At 45.9% G+C, this 18,287-nt stretch overlaps 1 protein-coding gene across 20 annotated transcripts in view; it reads left to right on the forward strand.

Annotated features, from left to right (window-relative positions):
• LOC112235800 (CUGBP Elav-like family member 2) overlaps positions 1 to 18,287 on the forward strand; it is a 218,136-nt gene that overhangs the window by 140,927 nt on the left and 58,922 nt on the right. For all 20 annotated transcript variants that reach the window (XM_042311682.1, XM_042311680.1, XM_042311679.1 and 17 more), the window contains one exon: positions 3,758 to 3,954. In XM_042311682.1, the coding sequence (XP_042167616.1) occupies positions 3,758 to 3,954 (197 nt within the window). The remainder of the gene's footprint in view (positions 1 to 3,757; positions 3,955 to 18,287) is intronic.

The following is an 18,287-nucleotide window of genomic DNA, read 5'->3' on the forward strand; positions in this document are numbered from 1 at the left end:
ACACAACAAAGGGGAATTGTGCCTCATCCCTGTAGACCTCAAACAAACACACAACAAAGGGGAATTGTCTCTCTCTCTCTCTCTCTCTCTCTCTCTCTCTCTCTCTCTCTCTCTCTCTCTCTCTCTCTCTCTCTCTCTCTCTCTCTCTCTCTCTCTCTCTCTCTCTCTCTCTCTCTCTCTCTCTCTCTCTCTCTCTCTCTCTCTCTCTCTCTCTCACACACACACACTAACAAGCCTTTTACACAGAGTGTGTTAGTGGGTTGTTGTGTGCTTCCAGCCTGCGGTGTCTAGGGATGGATATACTGCAGGTGTCATGGCTGTGCTGTGTGCCAGGGGAGCCGTTTTTAAAAGTCTAACGTTCAAGCAACACTCTGCTTTATGAGTGTGAACGTTGGCGTAACGCTTGGTGTTCATTGGGGCCGTAACTCCTGCCCGGTCCCCTCGGCGCTGTGGCTGGGATTTATCGTCCAGCTTACAGTGGAGGGGTTGCCGCGGGGACCGTTGGCACTCGTTTGCTCGTTCCCTCGTTCTCTGGCTTGTTCATTTATTTGACATGTCCTTTAAGTCCTTTAAAGAATTGGGCGTTTCTGCCGAACGCCTGGGCTCTTTCTGCAGGAGATGGATGGGCCGTGTTCAAAGGTCTGTATGTTCTCCCTCCATCCCCTCGTTCTCTCGTTTTACTCCCCTCCTCTTTTCCTCCCTCTCTCCTCCTGAGCTTTATAGAGTGGTATTACGACTGTCAGCTAGCCAAGCAAGGGATTTGGGCATGTTTTGTTTCTGCCTCTCAAGATAATGCTCTCTCCTTTCTCCTGTGGAGAATAACAACAGGGAAAGTGGAGCGATAAAAGCAGCACATGGACTTTAGCTTGTTTAGTTTGGGTTTTAAGTCTGGTTCCGTGGCACCGCAGGCTGAAGTGGAGACTGAGACTGTGTGTGTGCTGGTACGTTCCAGCCCTATTCATGCAGCTCGCCCTGGGATCAATGGCAACTGTGCTGATTGTTCGAGGCTGGCGGACGTTTTAGAGAAATCGTTAAGATGTAAAACAGCCATTGTGATCCCAGATTGTTCCCTCAGGGAGTCGTGTGTGTGTGTGTGTGTGTGTGTGTGTGTGTGTGTGTGTGTGTGTGTGTGTGTGTGTGTGTGTGTGTGTGTGTGTGCGTGTTTGTGTGCACATTGCACATTTTCTCTTTTAAAAAGCTTGCCAAGTTCGCGTTTTTATTTGACACACACTAGGACTATTGAATGTGATTCGTGACATGGACGACGTGAGCAGACAGAAAGAAGCAGGAAAATGAAAGGTTACAGAGGCTTAGAAACATGAACTGACTTAACAGTGTATGGTGTGTGTGTGTTATGGTGTCATGTAGTGTTTTTAACAGTGTATGGTGTGTGTGTTCTGGTACCATGTCATGTAGTGTTTTGTAACACAGTCCAGGCCCTCAGCACTCAGCAGACTAAGTCCCTTCTACAGAGTGAGCCAGACCTGCATGAACACAACAACACTCGACTCATCACACACACACACACATTGGTTTTACTATCATTGTGGGGATCAAACAATTGATTCACATTCAAAATCCTATTTTCCCTAACCTTAACCCCTAACCCCTAACCCTAATTCCAAACCTAACCCTAACCTAACCCTAACCCTTCATTGTGGGGACTGGCGAAATGTCCCCACTTGTCTAAATTGTCCTTGTTTTTTTACATTCCTTGTGAGGACTTCTGGCCCCCACAAGGATAGCAAAACCAAAAAACAGACCCACACATTCCCTGGTGTTGCTGTCCTCTTTTATCTTGTACTTTTATAGTGGAGTGCTAGGCCTACTTGCTCCGAGGGAATTGTGTTTTCTTGAAATCATGTTATGTGGATTAAATAATGTATGTACAGAAGCTCCCCTTACTAGGGATTGTGCTGCTTATCATTTTGAGCTGAACAAAGAGGTATAATCGCACCCAAAAATATATATGTTGCGTAAAGCTTACTTCGTTATTCAAGGTTTTACATGTTTCACTGCGTCAGGGATAACGCACACAGACGCTTCAGCTTTACAGCGTTCTTCATTGTGTAGGTCAAATCAACAGATGAGCAGCAGGTGCCTCCAATCAGGGTTGTACCTCATCTGCCAATCAGGGCCCCTCTGGTCTACCTGTATATATATTAGTCACAAAGAGAGACAGAATTATAGGGGACGGGAGAGGGCACGAAGAACAACTCACCAATCAATCGCCGCAGGTGTCCGTTCCCCTAAATACGTCACATCGATTAATGTGATAGCCCACCACGAAGGACATCAGGCACAGCCGTTCATAAATATGTGGGGCCAACCTCATTAAACGATATGCAGAATCTGATTTGGAACAGCGTGCTTGTGTAACAGTCTCAATGTGGCTTATAGGAAGGAGGTGGAGTCGAATTCCTTGTTTAAACCGTGTGGAGATAGATCTTTGGATGTATATAATCACATGGCTTCTCTTTGGAGTAATGTGTTGTCAAAGTCACCTACTCTACGTGATGGATGAATCTTCTCCATCCCGACGCCACGCAATTTCATTAATAGAATGATTTTGTTCTAAAGTGTCTCGCAAATGGCGAGGTGATATCTTGACGTCCAGTAGTGGATGTATGTTCTCCAAGACGTACTTTCAAGGTGCGGGATGTTTAAAAAAAAAACATTTTGTGTGTGTGTGTGTGGGGGGTGGAGGGGGCATAAATGGAACATTACAGGCTGCACAGTGAACCCAGCCTTGAACCAGCTGCTACCCCAGTGGACCTCTCCTTCCCATCTTCCTGAGAATGTCAATACTGTGTACTTTCACATCTTCCATGTCATGTCAGGTGCACACTGCCGGTCAAAAGTTTGGGGTCACTGGGAAATGTCCTTGTTTTTGAAAGAGAAGCACATTTTTTGTCCATTAAACTATCATCAAATTGATCAGAAATACAGTGTAGACATTGTTAATGTTGTAAATTACTACTGTAGCTGGAATATCTACATAGGCGTACAGAGGCCCATTATCAGCAACCATCACTCCTGTGTTCCAATGGCACGTTGTGTTAGCTAATCCACGTTTAGCTGCCAGTTGAGGACTTGTGAGGCGTCTGTTTCTCAAACTAGACACTCTGATGTACTTGTCCTCTTGCTCAGTTGTGCACCGGGGCCTCCCACTTCTCTTTATATTTTGCTTAGAGGCAGTTTGCACTGTTCTGTGAAGGGAGTAGTACACAAGCATTGTACGAGATCTTCAGTTTCTTGGCAATTTCTCGCATGGAATAGCCTTCATTTCCCAGAACAAGAATAGACTGACGAGTTTCAGAAGAGAGTTATTTGTTTCTGTTTTTGAGCCTGTAATCAAACCCACAAATGCTGATGCTCCAGATACGCAACTAGTCTAAAGAAGGCCAGTTGTATTGCTTCTTTAATCAGAACAACAGTTTTCAGGTGTGTTAACATATTTGCAAAAGGGTTTTCTAACGATCAATTAGCCTTTTAAAATGATAAACTTGGATTAGCTAACACAACGTGCCATTGGAACACAGGAGTGACGGTTGCCGATAATGGGCCTCTGTATGCCGTTTCCAGCTACAAAAGTCATTCACAACATTAACAATGTCTACACTGTATTTTTGATCAATTTGATGTTATTTTAGTGGGCAAAAAAAGGACATTTCTCAGTGACCCAAAACGTTTGAACGGTAGTGTAGCTTCTATGATCTGTTATGTAACCTAGCACCCCCCTGTGGTCTCTTTTCAGTAACGGCACGGCCGGGAAGATGAACGGTGCGTTGGAGCATTCGGACCAGCCCGACCCAGATGCCATCAAGATGTTCGTGGGCCAGATCCCTCGCTCCTGGTCAGAGAAGGAGCTGAAGGAGCTGTTTGAGCCCTACGGCGCTGTCTATCAGATCAACATCCTCCGAGACCGCAGCCAGAACCCTCCACAGAGCAAAGGTATGGCAGAGAGACAGTCATACACACACACACACACACACACACACACACACACACAAAACAGCCAGAGCGCTCAGCCGAACAAAGTTAAGATGGAGAATCACTCACTCACTGCTTATGCAATCCTACACAATACACAAGCAAGCAATGAACACAAAGGCATACTGTACAGTACACATGTATCAATTCCATCAATTCCAGCCTGATATTTCTCTGAAACTGTGTCTTTGACACAAAACACAATTAATATATACATGTTCATCTCATCCGCCTTTTCCTGATGAACTTGTCAAGTCAGAGAGAAAACAAAAGAGGCAGCAGAGCCGACAATGAGACAATGCTGCTGCCACATTAGCAGACACACATCAAACACAGAGAGCGAGAGCGAGACAACAGAATGCACTGTGATGACAGGCAGCATGAGGAGACAGTGGGAGTAGGCGGATGGAAGATGTATGGGGGAGAGGGAGACGGAGAGAGAGGAGATTTTGGTAAGGGCCACTGCAGACACGCACCTGTTAATGTCATATTTTATTTATCTTCACTAAATAAAGAAATTAAAAAGGAAGAATGGAAGAGAAGGAGCAAGCGCTTTCCCTCTCCTCCTCATCCCCACAGCATCTCTCTGTTTTGCTCTCTCGTTTCCCTCCTCATCTCTCTCTCCATCCCTCTCTCTCTCTTTCTGAGTCACAAGCTCCCACAAGCCTTGACACAGCAATTCACCAGTCTGCCAAGAGGAGACAGGGACACACCTAAATCAAATCATTCGGCCTAAGCTCACTGTCATGTGCTATGTGTTTGTATGTGTGTGTGTCTGAGTGTGTTCATGCTTGTGTGTCTCTCTCGCTCTCCCTTTCTCCCTCTCCATCTCTCCGCATCTCCTCCTCTGTCTGTGTCCCTAACCTCTGGATGACTTCTCTTCCTCTTTGTTTCTCCGTAGCGGATGAGGCCAATACTTTACTCTCATCAGCCTCTCCTCTCTTCCTCCATTGTGTCTTCCTCTGTTGCTAAGCCCTTGAGTCGCTCTGATTTATCTGGTTGATGAGTCAAAGTGTGGGAGAGTGTCACTCATAGACACTTTACTTTAAGTAGGGAGAACAGCCTCTCATCTCTTCCTTGAGACTGTAAACACTCAACAATCTCTCGCTCTCTCTCTTTCTCTGGCCTGTAAAATGGAGGATTGGATTGAACAGGAAATTGGCTGTTTGACAGAGCTCTGTCTAGGCTTGTATGTTCCCAGGCTTTAGGCGCTGTTGTTTTCTCGTCGTTAAGTAAGCACTCTCTAGCGCGACATGGCCTTGTCAGAGCCCTCTCACACGGTGGAGCCGCAATGGCCCCCCTCGGCTCCACAGTTGCACAGGAGCCAATTCCCATTTCATTGGTGTCAAGGAAACTGTGCCCCTTTTCCCCCGGTCTGTTTAGCTTAAATGAATGACCATATTTTCAGAGTGGTCTCAGTTAGATGGTTGAGGGAGTGTGCTCCGTCGGCCTTGGTGATCCAGAGGCCGGGTCAACAGCTCTCCTTCTCTCTTGACTATTACTAGAGTCATTTGGATTTGTGAAGTGGAGTTTATTTTTATTTTTCTCTCTCTCTCTCCATTCTTCTCTAATCTATTGATGGTAGATACACATTTCCAGTTGATACACACATTCCTCCTTACACATACTGTTACTGATGCTTCTAGAAAATGTTTTCATATATTTTTCATGTAAAGATGGCACAATGAATGCATTTAACACCAGTGAGTTCGTAGACAGTGTTTCCCGTCTGAGTGGTCTGGTTGTCTTTAGATGGTTATTCTGCAGGAAGGGCAACTGCTAGTTGAGTTGAGTCTGGTCCCAGGCCTGGACTATCTGATGGATGCTGTGTGTGCCTGTGTGAACGCTGGCCAGTGCAGTCTGGACAGTTTAGTTTGGCTGCTGTTGCTTTAATGTGTTAAGAGTCAATAAACAGATGAGTGGAGAGAGCGAGAGAGAATTTGATTTAGCACTGAGAGAGGGGGATGAGAGAGGGCCAGAGGGGTAAACAAAGACAGTCCTCCTCTCTCTCCAAGAGTTTGCATCCCAGGTTTGTTTGCGTCTGTTGTCTAGCCGGGTGTGTACAGCACAGGTGTGTGTGTGTGTGTGTGTGTGTGTGTGTGTGTGTGTGTGTGTGTGTGTGTGTGTGTGTGTGTGTGTGTGTGTGTTGGCAGGGGACATACTTTGTCATTCATCTTAATGATCGCACCTGTCCTCCTGGGTACAGAGGCACAGCATGCACACATGCGCGCGCACACACACACACACACACACAAAATGGGTGTAATGTCTTCATTAGCAAGTTGTATATACTGCACAATTCTCCCGACATGGTGTCTGAAAGAACGACACCTCATATCAGCAACACACAAGCTGAAATATAATAATAGCTCACAGTATCTGATTCTCCATCACCACTCTCCATGTACATCCACTCTGGGGTTTCCCACTGTAGTATCTAGGGGCATCCAGCTCTCCAGTGGCACACATTCACCGTTACAATTCTAATTCAACCGCATTCTCCCACAACGCTGAGGCAACGCTGGGCAAACGCTTTGCCTCCCAACACAATTATCTCCTCTAATGGACTCAGTAGAGACCGGGCCGACCTGAGTCAGAACACTGATTTATTTCATTCTTTCCTAAAGCAGCACAGCCAATTAGATTGCCATAACAAGACATACGCTTTGTTAGCTGTCTACCCAAGTCCAATTAGTGAGCGACTGCAGGTGGATTTTACAGCGGGGGGGGTTTATTGGCATGCCTCAGTGGTGAAGCTAGTTGCCTGGATAGGAGAGCAGTGCAGTGCTGGAAGCCTACTCAGTGTGTTCAGGGTTAGCCAGGAAACAGCGTTTTGAGGATTTAATTTGGAGCCGTTTTTCCACAGTTCGCTGTGGTGGATTTGTAAAGTGTAAAGTGCTGTGTGTCCTAATCTGGTCTGAAGGTACAGTGGACATAAGGAGATATTGTCAAAGATCCAATCTTCTCAACATAGGCCACTATGGCTGAATGTACCTCCCAACCCCCGTCTCTCACTCTCTTCAACACAGGCCACTATGGTTGTACCTCCCAACCCCGTCTCTCACTCTCTTCAACACAGGCCACTATGGTTGATTGTACCTCCCAACCCCTGTCTCTCACTCTCTTCAACACAGGCCACTATGGTTGTACCTCCCAACCCCGTCTCTCACTCTCTTCAACACAGGCCACTATGGTTGTACATCCCAACCCCGTCTCTCACTCTCTTTAACACAGGCCACTATGGTTGTACCTCCCAACCCCGTCTCTCACTCTCTTCAACATAGGCCACTATGGCTGAATGTACCTCCCAACCCCCGTCTCTCACTCTCTTCAACACAGGCCACTATGGTTGATTGTACCTCCCAACCCCCGTCTCTCACTCTCTTCAACACAGGCCACTATGGTTGATTGTACCTCCCAACCCCTGTCTCTCACTCTCTTCAACACAGGCCACTATGGTTGATTGTACCTCCCAACCCCTGTCTCTCACTCTCTTCCCCCTCTATCAATCCACTCCTCTCCTGCTTTATTGAGTATGATCTATTCCTGTCTCTCCCGTCTCTCACTCTCTCTCTCTCTCTCTCTCTCTCTCTCTCTCTCTCTCTCTCTCACTCACACACACACAGAGTATATTGTTCTCCCGTGTAGTCACTCTAACCAGAGGGTGGTGTGGTCAGTAATTGCAGCAGCAGAGTTAATTAATGTGGGTCAGAGGCTGAGTGGAGCCCTGGGGTCACGGGGGTGAAGGGGTTCTTCCTGGGTGCTGGGGCCCAGTGAAGAGTGCAGGGACCTGGTGTAGAGTGGTCTATAACCCCCCCCACCTCCCATTCATCTCCTCCATCTAGCTCTGCACAACCAGAAGAGTGCTTTTCATTCCTCTCTCTCTCTCTCTCTCTCTCTCTCCCTCCATCTTTATTGTTCTCTCTCCTCTTACTACTCTCTGTTTATAAACCATGCTAACATTCTGTTCCTCGTCGGCTGCACTCAATCGGCAATCTGATGAAATCGTTCTGCTCTTTTTCACCCCTCCCTTCATGCCAGTCCTCTCTTCTCTTACCCCTCTCCATCCATCCGTGCCTCTTCATCCCTGTCTTCTCTCTCATCCCTTTTATTTTTCCTCTACCCTCTCTCTACCCCCTCTACCCTCTCTCTACCCCCCTCTACCCACCTCTATCTACCCACCTCTCTCTACCCACCTCTCTCTGTCTACGATGATGGTGTGGACCTGTGGTTGTGGATGTTGTTATTGACAGTATGAGAAGGGCACAGGTTTTTTGTGCAGTCAAAAGGCTCCTTCAGTAGATATAAAGCATTTATGAACACCGTCTCTCTCCTAATCTCTATTCCTCTCACTGGCTACTCTCTACTCACCCCTCCCCTCTCTCTGCGTTTTGTGTGTGTGTGTGTGTGTATGTATATTTTCTTTCTCCTCTGTGTGTTTTGTGCATGCCTGCATGTGTGTGTATCTCTAGTGTAGTGTGTGTGGTGTGTTGTATGCCTTGTTGGCCTTCATATAAATGTTGAGAGAGAGGTAGGCTATTCACAGTACACTCAGTGAACTCACATATTGAGTGTCTCGGTCTTGTTTCTGTGTCGGATACATTTGTACTCGGTCTTGAATCTGTCTTGGACAGTGAGGACTCATACTTTTTCCCCGAGACCAGTGGAGTAAAAAACTCCTAATTATCAGCTTCCATTCAGTCAGAACGTAAAACCGCTTCACCAGGCCAAATATATACACTCCTTTCTTAATACATTAATACAGTCTCTTAACAGCCGTCATATCTATTATAGACATGTTTGTACAGTGGTGAACCTATAGGTCTTCAGTGTGACAGGTTAGTACAGTGGTGAACCTATAGGTCTTCAGTATGACAGGTTAGTACAGTGGTGAACCTATAGGTCTTCGGTGTGTGACAGGTTAGTACAGTGGTGAACCTATAGGTCTTCAGTATGACAGGTTAGTACAGTGGTGAACCTATAGGTCTTCAGTGTGTGACAGGTTAGTACAGTGGTGAACCTATAGGTCTTCAGTGTGACAGGTTAGTACAGTGGTGAACCTATAGGTCTTCAGTGTGACAGGTTAGTACAGGTGTACAGTGGTGAACCTATAGGTCTTCAGTGTGACAGGTTAGTACAGTGGTGAACCTATAGGTCTTCAGTGTGTGACAGGTTAGTACAGTGGTGAACCTATAGGTCTTCAGTGTGACAGGTTAGTACAGTGGTGAACCTATAGGTCTTCAGTGTGTGACAGGTTAGTACAGTGGTGAACCTATAGGTCTTCAGTGTGTGACAGGTTAGTACAGTGGTGAACCTACAGGTCTTCAGTGTGTGACAGGTTAGTACAGTGGTGAACCTACAGGTCTTCAGTGTGTGACAGGTTAGTACAGTGGTGAACCTATAGGTCTTCAGTGTGTGACAGGTTAGTACAGTGGTGAACCTATAGGTCTTCAGTGTGACAGGTTAGTACAGTGGTGAACCTATAGGTCTTCAGTGTGTGACAGGTTAGTACAGTGGTGAACCTATAGGTCTTCAGTGTGACAGGTTAGTACAGTGGTGAACCTATAGGTCTTCAGTGTGTGACAGGTTAGTACAGTGGTGAACCTATAGGTCTTCAGTGTGTGACAGGTTAGTACAGTGGTGAACCTATAGGTCTTCAGTGTGTGACAGGTTAGTACAGTGGTGAACCTATAGGTCTTCAGTGTGACAGGTTAGTACAGTGGTGAACCTATAGGTCTTCAGTGTGTGACAGGTTAGTACAGTGGTGAACCTACAGGTCTTCAGTGTGTGACAGGTTAGTACAGTGGTGAACCTATAGGTCTTCAGTGTGACAGGTTAGTACAGTGGTGAACCTACAGGTCTTCAGTGTGTGACAGGTTAGTACAGTGGTGAACCTATAGGTCTTCAGTGTGACAGGTTAGTACAGTGGTGAACCTATAGACCTTCAGTGTGTGACAGGTTAGTACAGTGGTGAACTGATAGGTCTTCAGTATGTGACAGGTTAGTACAGTGGTGAACCTAAAGGTCTTCAGTGTGACAGGTTAGTACAGTGGTGAACCTATAGGTCTTCAGTGTGTGACAGGTTAGTACAGTGGTGAACCTATAGGTCTTCAGTGTGTGACAGGTTAGTACAGTGGTGAACCTATAGGTCTTCAGTGTGTGACAGGTTAGTACAGTGGTGAACCTACAGGTCTTCAGTGTGTGACAGGTTAGTACAGTGGTGAACCTATAGGCCTTCAGTGTGTGACAGGTTAGTACAGTGGTGAACCTATAGGTCTTCAGTATGACAGGTTAGTACAGTGGTGAACCTATAGGTCTTCAGTGTGACAGGTTAGTACAGTGGTGAACCTACAGGTCTTCAGTGTGACAGGTTAGTACAGTGGTGAACCTACAGGTCTTCAGTGTGTGACAGGTTAGTACAGTGGTGAACCTATAGGTCTTCAGTATGACAGGTTAGTACAGTGGTGAACCTATAGGTCATCAGTGTGTGACAGGTTAGTACAGTGGTGAACCTATAGGTCTTCAGTGTGACAGGTTAGTACAGTGGTGAACCTACAGGTCTTCAGTGTGTGACAGGTTAGTACAGTGGTGAACCTACAGGTCTTCAGTGTGTGACAGGTTAGTACAGTGGTGAACCTATAGGTCTTCAGTGTGTGACAGGTTAGTACAGTGGTGAACCTATAGGTCTTCAGTGTGTGACAGGTTAGTACAGTGGTGAACCTATAGGTCTTCAGTGTGTGACAGGTTAGTACAGTGGTGAACCTATAGGTCTTCAGTGTGACAGGTTAGTACAGTGGTGAACCTATAGGTCTTCAGTGTGTGACAGGTTAGTACAGTGGTGAACCTATAGGTCTTCAGTGTGACAGGTTAGTACAGTGGTGAACCTATAGGTCTTCAGTGTGTGACAGGTTAGTACAGTGGTGAACCTATAGGTCTTCAGTGTGACAGGTTAGTACAGTGGTGAACCTACAGGTCTTCAGTGTGTGACAGGTTAGTACAGTGGTGAACCTACAGGTCTTCAGTATGTGACAGGTTAGTACAGTGGTGAACCTATAGGCCTTCAGTGTGACAGGTTAGTACAGTGGTGAACCTATAGGTCTTCAGTGTGTGACAGGTTAGTACAGTGGTGAACCTATAGGTCTTCAGTGTGACAGGTTAGTACAGTGGTGAACCTATAGATCTTCAGTGTGTGACAGGTTAGTACAGTGGTGAACTGATAGGTCTTCAGTATGTGACAGGTTAGTACAGTGGTGAACCTATAGGTCTTCAGTGGTGAACCTATAGGTCTTCAGCGTGTGACAGGTTAGTACAGTGGTGAACCTATAGGTCTTCAGTGTGTGAACAGGTCTTCAGTGTGTGACAGGTTAGTACAGTGGTGAACCTATAGGTCTTCAGTGTGTGACAGGTTAGTACAGTGGTGAACCTATAGGTCTTCAGTGTGTGACAGGTTAGTACAGTGGTGAACCTATAGGTCTTCAGTGTGTGACAGGTTAGTACAGTGGTGAACCTATAGGTCTTCAGTGTGACAGGTTAGTACAGTGGTGAACCTATAGGTCTTCAGTGTGACAGGTTAGTACAGTGGTGAACCTATAGGTCTTCAGTGTGTGACAGGTTAACCTATAGTACAGTGGTGAACCTTAGGTCTTCAGTGTGACAGGTTAGTACAGTGGTGAACCTATAGGTCTTCAGTGTGTGACAGGTTAGTACAGTGGTGAACCTATAGGTCTTCAGTGTGACAGGTTAGTACAGTGGTGAACCTATAGGTCTTCAGTGTGTGACAGGTTAGTACAGTGGTGAACCTATAGGTCTTCAGTGTGTGACAGGTTAGTACAGTGGTGAACCTATAGGTCTTCAGTGTGTGACAGGTTAGTACAGTGGTGAACCTATAGGTCTTCAGTGTGTGACAGGTTAGTACAGTGGTGAACCTAGGTCTTCAGTGTGTGACAGGTTATAGGTCAGTGGTGAACCTATAGGTCTTCAGTGTGTGACAGGTTAGTACAGTGGTGAACCTATAGGTCTTCAGTGTGTGACAGGTTAGTACAGTGGTGAACCTATAGGTCTTCAGTGTGTGACAGGTTAGTACAGTGGTGAACCTATAGGTCTTCAGTGTGACAGGTTAGTACAGTGGTGAACCTATAGGTCTTCAGTGTGTGACAGGTTAGTACAGTGGTGAACCTATAGGTCTTCAGTGTGTGACAGGTTAGACAGTGGTGAACCTAGGTCTTCAGTGTGACAGGTTAGTACAGTGGTGAACCTATAGGCCTTCAGTGTGTGACAGTGGTGAACCTATAGGTCTTCAGTGTGTGACAGGTTAGTACAGTGGTGAACCTATAGGTCTTCAGCGTGTGACAGTGGTGAACCTATAGGTCTTCAGTGTGTGACAGGTTAGTACAGTGGTGAACCTATAGGTCTTCAGTGGTGAACCTATAGGTCTTCAGTGTGTGACAGGTTAGTACAGTGGTGAACCTATAGGTCTTCAGTGTGTGACAGGTTAGTACAGTGGTGAACCTATAGGTCTTCAGTGTGTGACAGGTTAGTACAGTGGTGAACCTATAGGTCTTCAGTATGACAGGTTAGTACAGTGGTGAACCTATAGGTCTTCAGTGTGTGACAGGTTAGTACAGTGGTGAACCTATAGGTCTTCAGTGTGACAGGTTAGTACAGTGGTGAACCTACAGGTCTTCAGTGTGTGACAGGTTAGTACAGTGGTGAACCTATAGGTCTTCAGTGTGACAGGTTAGTACAGTGGTGAACCTATAGACCTTCAGTGTGTGACAGGTTAGTACAGTGGTGAACTGATAGGTCTTCAGTATGTGACAGGTTAGTACAGTGGTGAACCTATAGGTCTTCAGTGTGTGACAGGTTAGTACAGTGGTGAACCTATAGGTCTTCAGTGTGTGACAGGTTAGTACAGTGGTGAACCTATAGGTCTTCAGTGTGTGACAGGTTAGTACAGTGGTGAACCTATAGGTCTTCAGTGTGTGACAGGTTAGTACAGTGGTGAACCTATAGGTCTTCAGTGTGTGACAGGTTATACAGTGGTGAACCTATAGGTCTTCAGTGTGTAACAGGTTAGTACAGTGGTGAACCTATAGGTCTTCAGTATGAAAGGTTAGTACAGTGGTGAACCTATAGGTCTTCAGTGTGTGACAGTGGTGAACCTATAGGTCTTCAGTGTGTGACAGGTTAGTACAGTGGTGAACCTATAGGTCTTCAGTGTGTGACAGGTTAGTACAGTGGTGAACCTATAGGTCTTCAGTGTGTGACAGGTTAGTACAGTGGTGAACCTATAGGTCTTCAGTGTGTGACAGGTTAGTACAGTGGTGAACCTATAGGTCTTCAGTGTGTGACAGGTTAGTACAGTGGTGAACCTATAGGTCTTCAGTGTGTGACAGGTTAGTACAGTGGTGAATCTATAGACCTTCAGTGTGTGACAGGTTAGTACAGTGGTGAACCTATAGGTCTTCAGTGTGTGACAGGTTAGTACAGTGGTGAACCTAAAGTGTCTTCAGTGTGACAGGTTAGTACAGTGGTGAACCTATAGGTCTTCAGTGTGTGAACAGGTTAGTACAGTGGTGAACCTATAGGTCTTCAGTGTGTGACAGGTTAGTAGGTCTTCAGTGTGTGACAGGTTAGTACAGTGGTGAACCTAGGTCTTCAGTGTGTGACAGGTTAGTACAGTGGTGAACCTATAGGTCTTCAGTGTGTGACAGGTTAGTACAGTGGTGAACCTATAGGTCTTCAGTGTGACAGGTTAGTACAGTGGTGAACCTATAGGTCTTCAGTGTGACAGGTTAGTACAGTGGTGAACCTATAGGTCTTCAGTGTGACAGGTTAGTACAGTGGTGAACCTACAGGTCTTCAGTGTGTGACAGGTTAGTACAGTGGTGAACCTATAGGTCTTCAGTGTGACAGGTTAGTACAGTGGTGAACCTATAGGTCTTCAGTGTGTGACAGGTTAGTACAGTGGTGAACCTATAGGTCTTCAGTGTGACAGGTTAGTACAGTGGTGAACCTATAGGTCTTCAGTGTGTGACAGGTTAGTACAGTGGTGAACCTAGGTCTTCAGTGTGTGACAGGTTAGTACAGTGGTGAACCTATAGGTCTTCAGTGTGTGACAGGTTAGTACAGTGGTGAACCTATAGGTCTTCAGTGTGTGACAGGTTAGTACAGTGGTGAACCTATAGGTCTTCAGTGTGTGACAGGTTAGTACAGTGGTGAACCTATAGGTCTTCAGTGTGACAGGTTAGTACAGTGGTGAACCTATAGGTCTTCAGTGTGTGACAGGTTAGTACAGTGGTGAACCTATAGGTCTTCAGTGTGTGACAGGTTAGTACAGTGGTGAACCTATAGGTCTTCAGTGTGTGACAGGTTAGTACAGTGGTGAACCTATAGGTCTTCAGTGTGACAGGTTAGTACAGTGGTGAACCTATAGGTCTTCAAGTGTGTGACAGGTTAGTACAGTGGTGAACCTATAGGTCTTCAGTGTGTGACAGGTTAGTACAGTGGTGAACCTATAGGTCTTCAGTGTGACAGGTTAGTACAGTGGTGAACCTATAGGTCTTCAGTGTGTGACAGGTTAGTACAGTGGTGAACCTATAGGTCTTCAGTGTGACAGGTTAGTACAGTGGTGAACCTATAGGTCTTCAGTGTGAACCTGACAGGTTAGTACAGTGGTGAACCTGATAGGTCTTCAGTGTGTGACAGGTTAGTACAGTGGTGAACCTAAAGGTCTTCAGTGTGACAGGTTAGTACAGTGGTGAACCTATAGGTCTTCAGTGTGTGACAGGTTAGTACAGTGGTGAACCTATAGGTCTTCAGTGGTGAACCTATAGGTCTTCAGTGTGTGACAGGTTAGTACAGTGGTGAACCTTCAGTGTGTGACAGGTCTTCAGTGTGTGAACCTAGGTTTCAGTACAGTGGTGAACCTATAGGTCTTCAGTGTGTGACAGGTTAGTACAGTGGTGAACCTATAGGTCTTCAGTGTATGAACAGGTTAGTACAGTGGTGAACCTATAGGTCTTCAGTGTGTGACAGGTTAGTACAGTGGTGAACCTATAGGTCTTCAGTGTGACAGGTTAGTACAGTGGTGAACCTATAGGTCTTCAAGTGTGTGACAGGTTAGTACAGTGGTGAACCTATAGGTCTTCAGTGTGACAGGTTAGTACAGTGGTGAACCTATAGGTCTTCAGTATGTGACAGGTTAGTAGAGTGGTGAACCTATAGGTCTTCAGTGTGTGACAGGTTAGTACAGTGGTGAACCTATAGGTTTTCAAGTGTGTGACAGGTTAGTACAGTGGTGAACCTATAGGTCTTCAGTGTGTGACAGGTTAGTACAGTGGTGAACCTATAGGTCTTCAGTGTGTGACAGGTTAGTACAGTGGTGAACCTATAGGTCTTCAGTGTGACAGGTTAGTACAGTGGTGAACCTATAGGTCTTCAGTGTGTGACAGGTTAGTACAGTGGTGAACCTATAGGTCTTCAGTGTGACAGGTTAGTACAGTGGTGAACCTATAGGTCTTCAGTGTGACAGGTTAGTACAGTGGTGAACCTATAGGTCTTCAGTGTGTGACAGGTTAGTACAGTGGTGAACCTATAGGTCTTCAGTGTGTGACAGGTTAGTACAGTGGTGAACCTATAGGTCTTCAGTGTGTGACAGGTTAGTACAGTGGTGAACCTATAGGTCTTCAGTGTGTGACAGGTTAGTACAGTGGTGAACCTATAGGTCTTCAGTGTGACAGGTGTACAGTGGTGAACCTATAGGTCTTCAGTGTGTGACAGGTTAGTACAGTGGTGAACCTATAGGTCTTCAGTGTGACAGGTTAGTACAGTGGTGAACCTATAGACCTTCAGTGTGTGACAGGTTAGTACAGTGGTGAACTGATAGGTCTTCAGTATGTGACAGGTTAGTACAGTGGTGAACCTATAGGTCTTCAGTGGTGAACCTATAGGTCTTCAGTGTGTGACAGGTTAGTACAGTGGTGAACCTACAGGTCTTCAGTGTGTGACAGGTTAGTACAGTGGTGAACCTATAGGCCTTCAGTGTGTGACAGGTTAGTACAGTGGTGAACCTATAGGTCTTCAGTGTGACAGGTTAGTACAGTGGTGAACCTATAGGTCTTCAGTACAGGTTAGTCAGTGTGTGAACAGGTTTCAGTGTGACAGGTGGTGGTGACCTATAGGTCTTCAGTGTGACAGGTTAGTACAGTGGTGAACCTATAGGTCTTCAGTGTGTGACAGGTTAGTACAGTGGTGAACCTATAGGTCTTCAGTGTGACAGGTTAGTACAGTGGTGAACCTATAGACCTTCAGTGTGTGACAGGTTAGTACAGTGGTGAACTGATAGGTCTTCAGTATGTGACAGGTTAGTACAGTGGTGAACCTAAAGGTCTTCAGTGTGACAGGTTAGTACAGTGGTGAACCTATAGGTCTTCAGTGTGTGACAGGTTAGTACAGTGGTGAACCTATAGGTCTTCAGTGGTGAACCTATAGGTCTTCAGTGTGTGACAGGTTAGTACAGTGGTGAACCTACAGGTCTTCAGTGTGTGACAGGTTAGTACAGTGGTGAACCTATAGGTCTTCAGTGTGTGACAGGTTAGTACAGTGGTGAACCTATAGGCCTTCAGTGTGACAGGTTAGTACAGTGGTGAACCTATAGGTCTTCAGTGTGTGACAGGTTAGTACAGTGGTGAACCTACAGGTCTTCAGTGTGTGACAGGTTAGTACAGTGGTGAACCTACAGGTCTTCAGTGTGTGACAGGTTAGTACAGTGGTGAACCTATAGGTCTTCAGTGTGACAGGTTAGTACAGTGGTGAACCTATAGGTCTTCAGTGTGTGACAGGTTAGTACAGTGGTGAACCTATAGGTCTTCAGTGTGTGACAGGTTAGTACAGTGGTGAACCTATAGGTCTTCAGTGAACCTATAGGTCCTCAGTGTGTGACAGGTTAGTACAGTGGTGAACCTATAGGTCTTCAGTGTGTGACAGGTTAGTACAGTGGTGAACCTATAGACCTTCAGTGTGTGACAGGTTAGTACAGTGGTGAACTGATAGGTCTTCAGTATGTGACAGGTTAGTACAGTGGTGAACCTAAAGGTCTTCAGTGTGACATGTTAGTACAGTGGTGAACCTATAGGTCTTCAGTGTGTGACAGGTTAGTACAGTGGTGAACCTACAGGTCTTCAGTGTGTGACAGGTTAGTACAGTGGTGAACCTATAGGTCTTCAGTATGACAGGTTAGTACAGTGGTGAACCTATAGGTCTTCAGTGTGTGACAGGTTAGTACAGTGGTGAACCTATAGGTCTTCAGTGTGACAGGTTAGTACAGTGGTGAACCTACAGGTCTTCAGTGTGTGACAGGTTAGTACAGTGGTGAACCTACAGGTCTTCAGTATGTGACAGGTTAGTACAGTGGTTAGTGAACCTATAGGTCTTCAGTGTGACAGGTTAGTACAGTGGTGAACCTATAGGTCTTCAGTGTGTGACAGGTTAGTACAGTGGTGAACCTATAGGTCTTCAGTGTGTGACAGGTTAGTACAGTGGTGAACCTATAGGTCTTCAGTGTGTGACAGGTTAGTACAGTGGTGAACCTATAGGTCTTCAGTGTGTGACAGGTTAGTACAGTGGTGAACCTATAGGTCTTCAGTGTGTGACAGGTTAGTACAGTGGTGAACCTATAGGTCTTCAGTGTGTGACAGGTTAGTACAGTGGTGAACCTATAGGTCTTCAGTGTGTGACAGGTTAGTACAGTGGTGAACCTATAGGTCTTCAGTGTGTGACAGGTTAGTACAGTGGTGAACCTATAGGTCTTCAGTGTGACAGGTTAGTACAGTGGTGAACCTACAGGTCTTCAGTGTGTGACAGGTTAGTACAGTGGTGAACCTATAGGCCTTCAGTGTGACAGGTTAGTACAGTGGTGAACCTATAGGTCTTCAGTGTGTGACAGGTTAGTACAGTGGTGAACCTATAGGTCCTCAGTGTGTGACAGGTTAGTACAGTGGTGAACCTATAGGTCCTCAGTGTGTGACAGATTAGCACAGTGGTGAACCTATAGGTCTTCAGTGTGTGACAGGTTAGTACAGTGGTGAACCTATAGGTCCTCAGTGTGTGACAGGTTAGTACAGTGGTGAACTGATAGGTCTTCAGTATGTGACAGGTTAGTACAGTGGTGAACCTAAAGGTCTTCAGTGTGACATGTTAGTACAGTGGTGAACCTATAGGTCTTCAGTGTGTGACAGGTTAGTACAGTGGTGAACCTATAGGTCTTCAGTGGTGAACCTATAGGTCTTCAGTGT

Source organism: Oncorhynchus tshawytscha, linkage group LG33, assembly GCF_018296145.1.
Source record: "Oncorhynchus tshawytscha isolate Ot180627B linkage group LG33, Otsh_v2.0, whole genome shotgun sequence".
Classification (NCBI taxonomy): domain Eukaryota; kingdom Metazoa; phylum Chordata; class Actinopteri; order Salmoniformes; family Salmonidae; genus Oncorhynchus; species Oncorhynchus tshawytscha.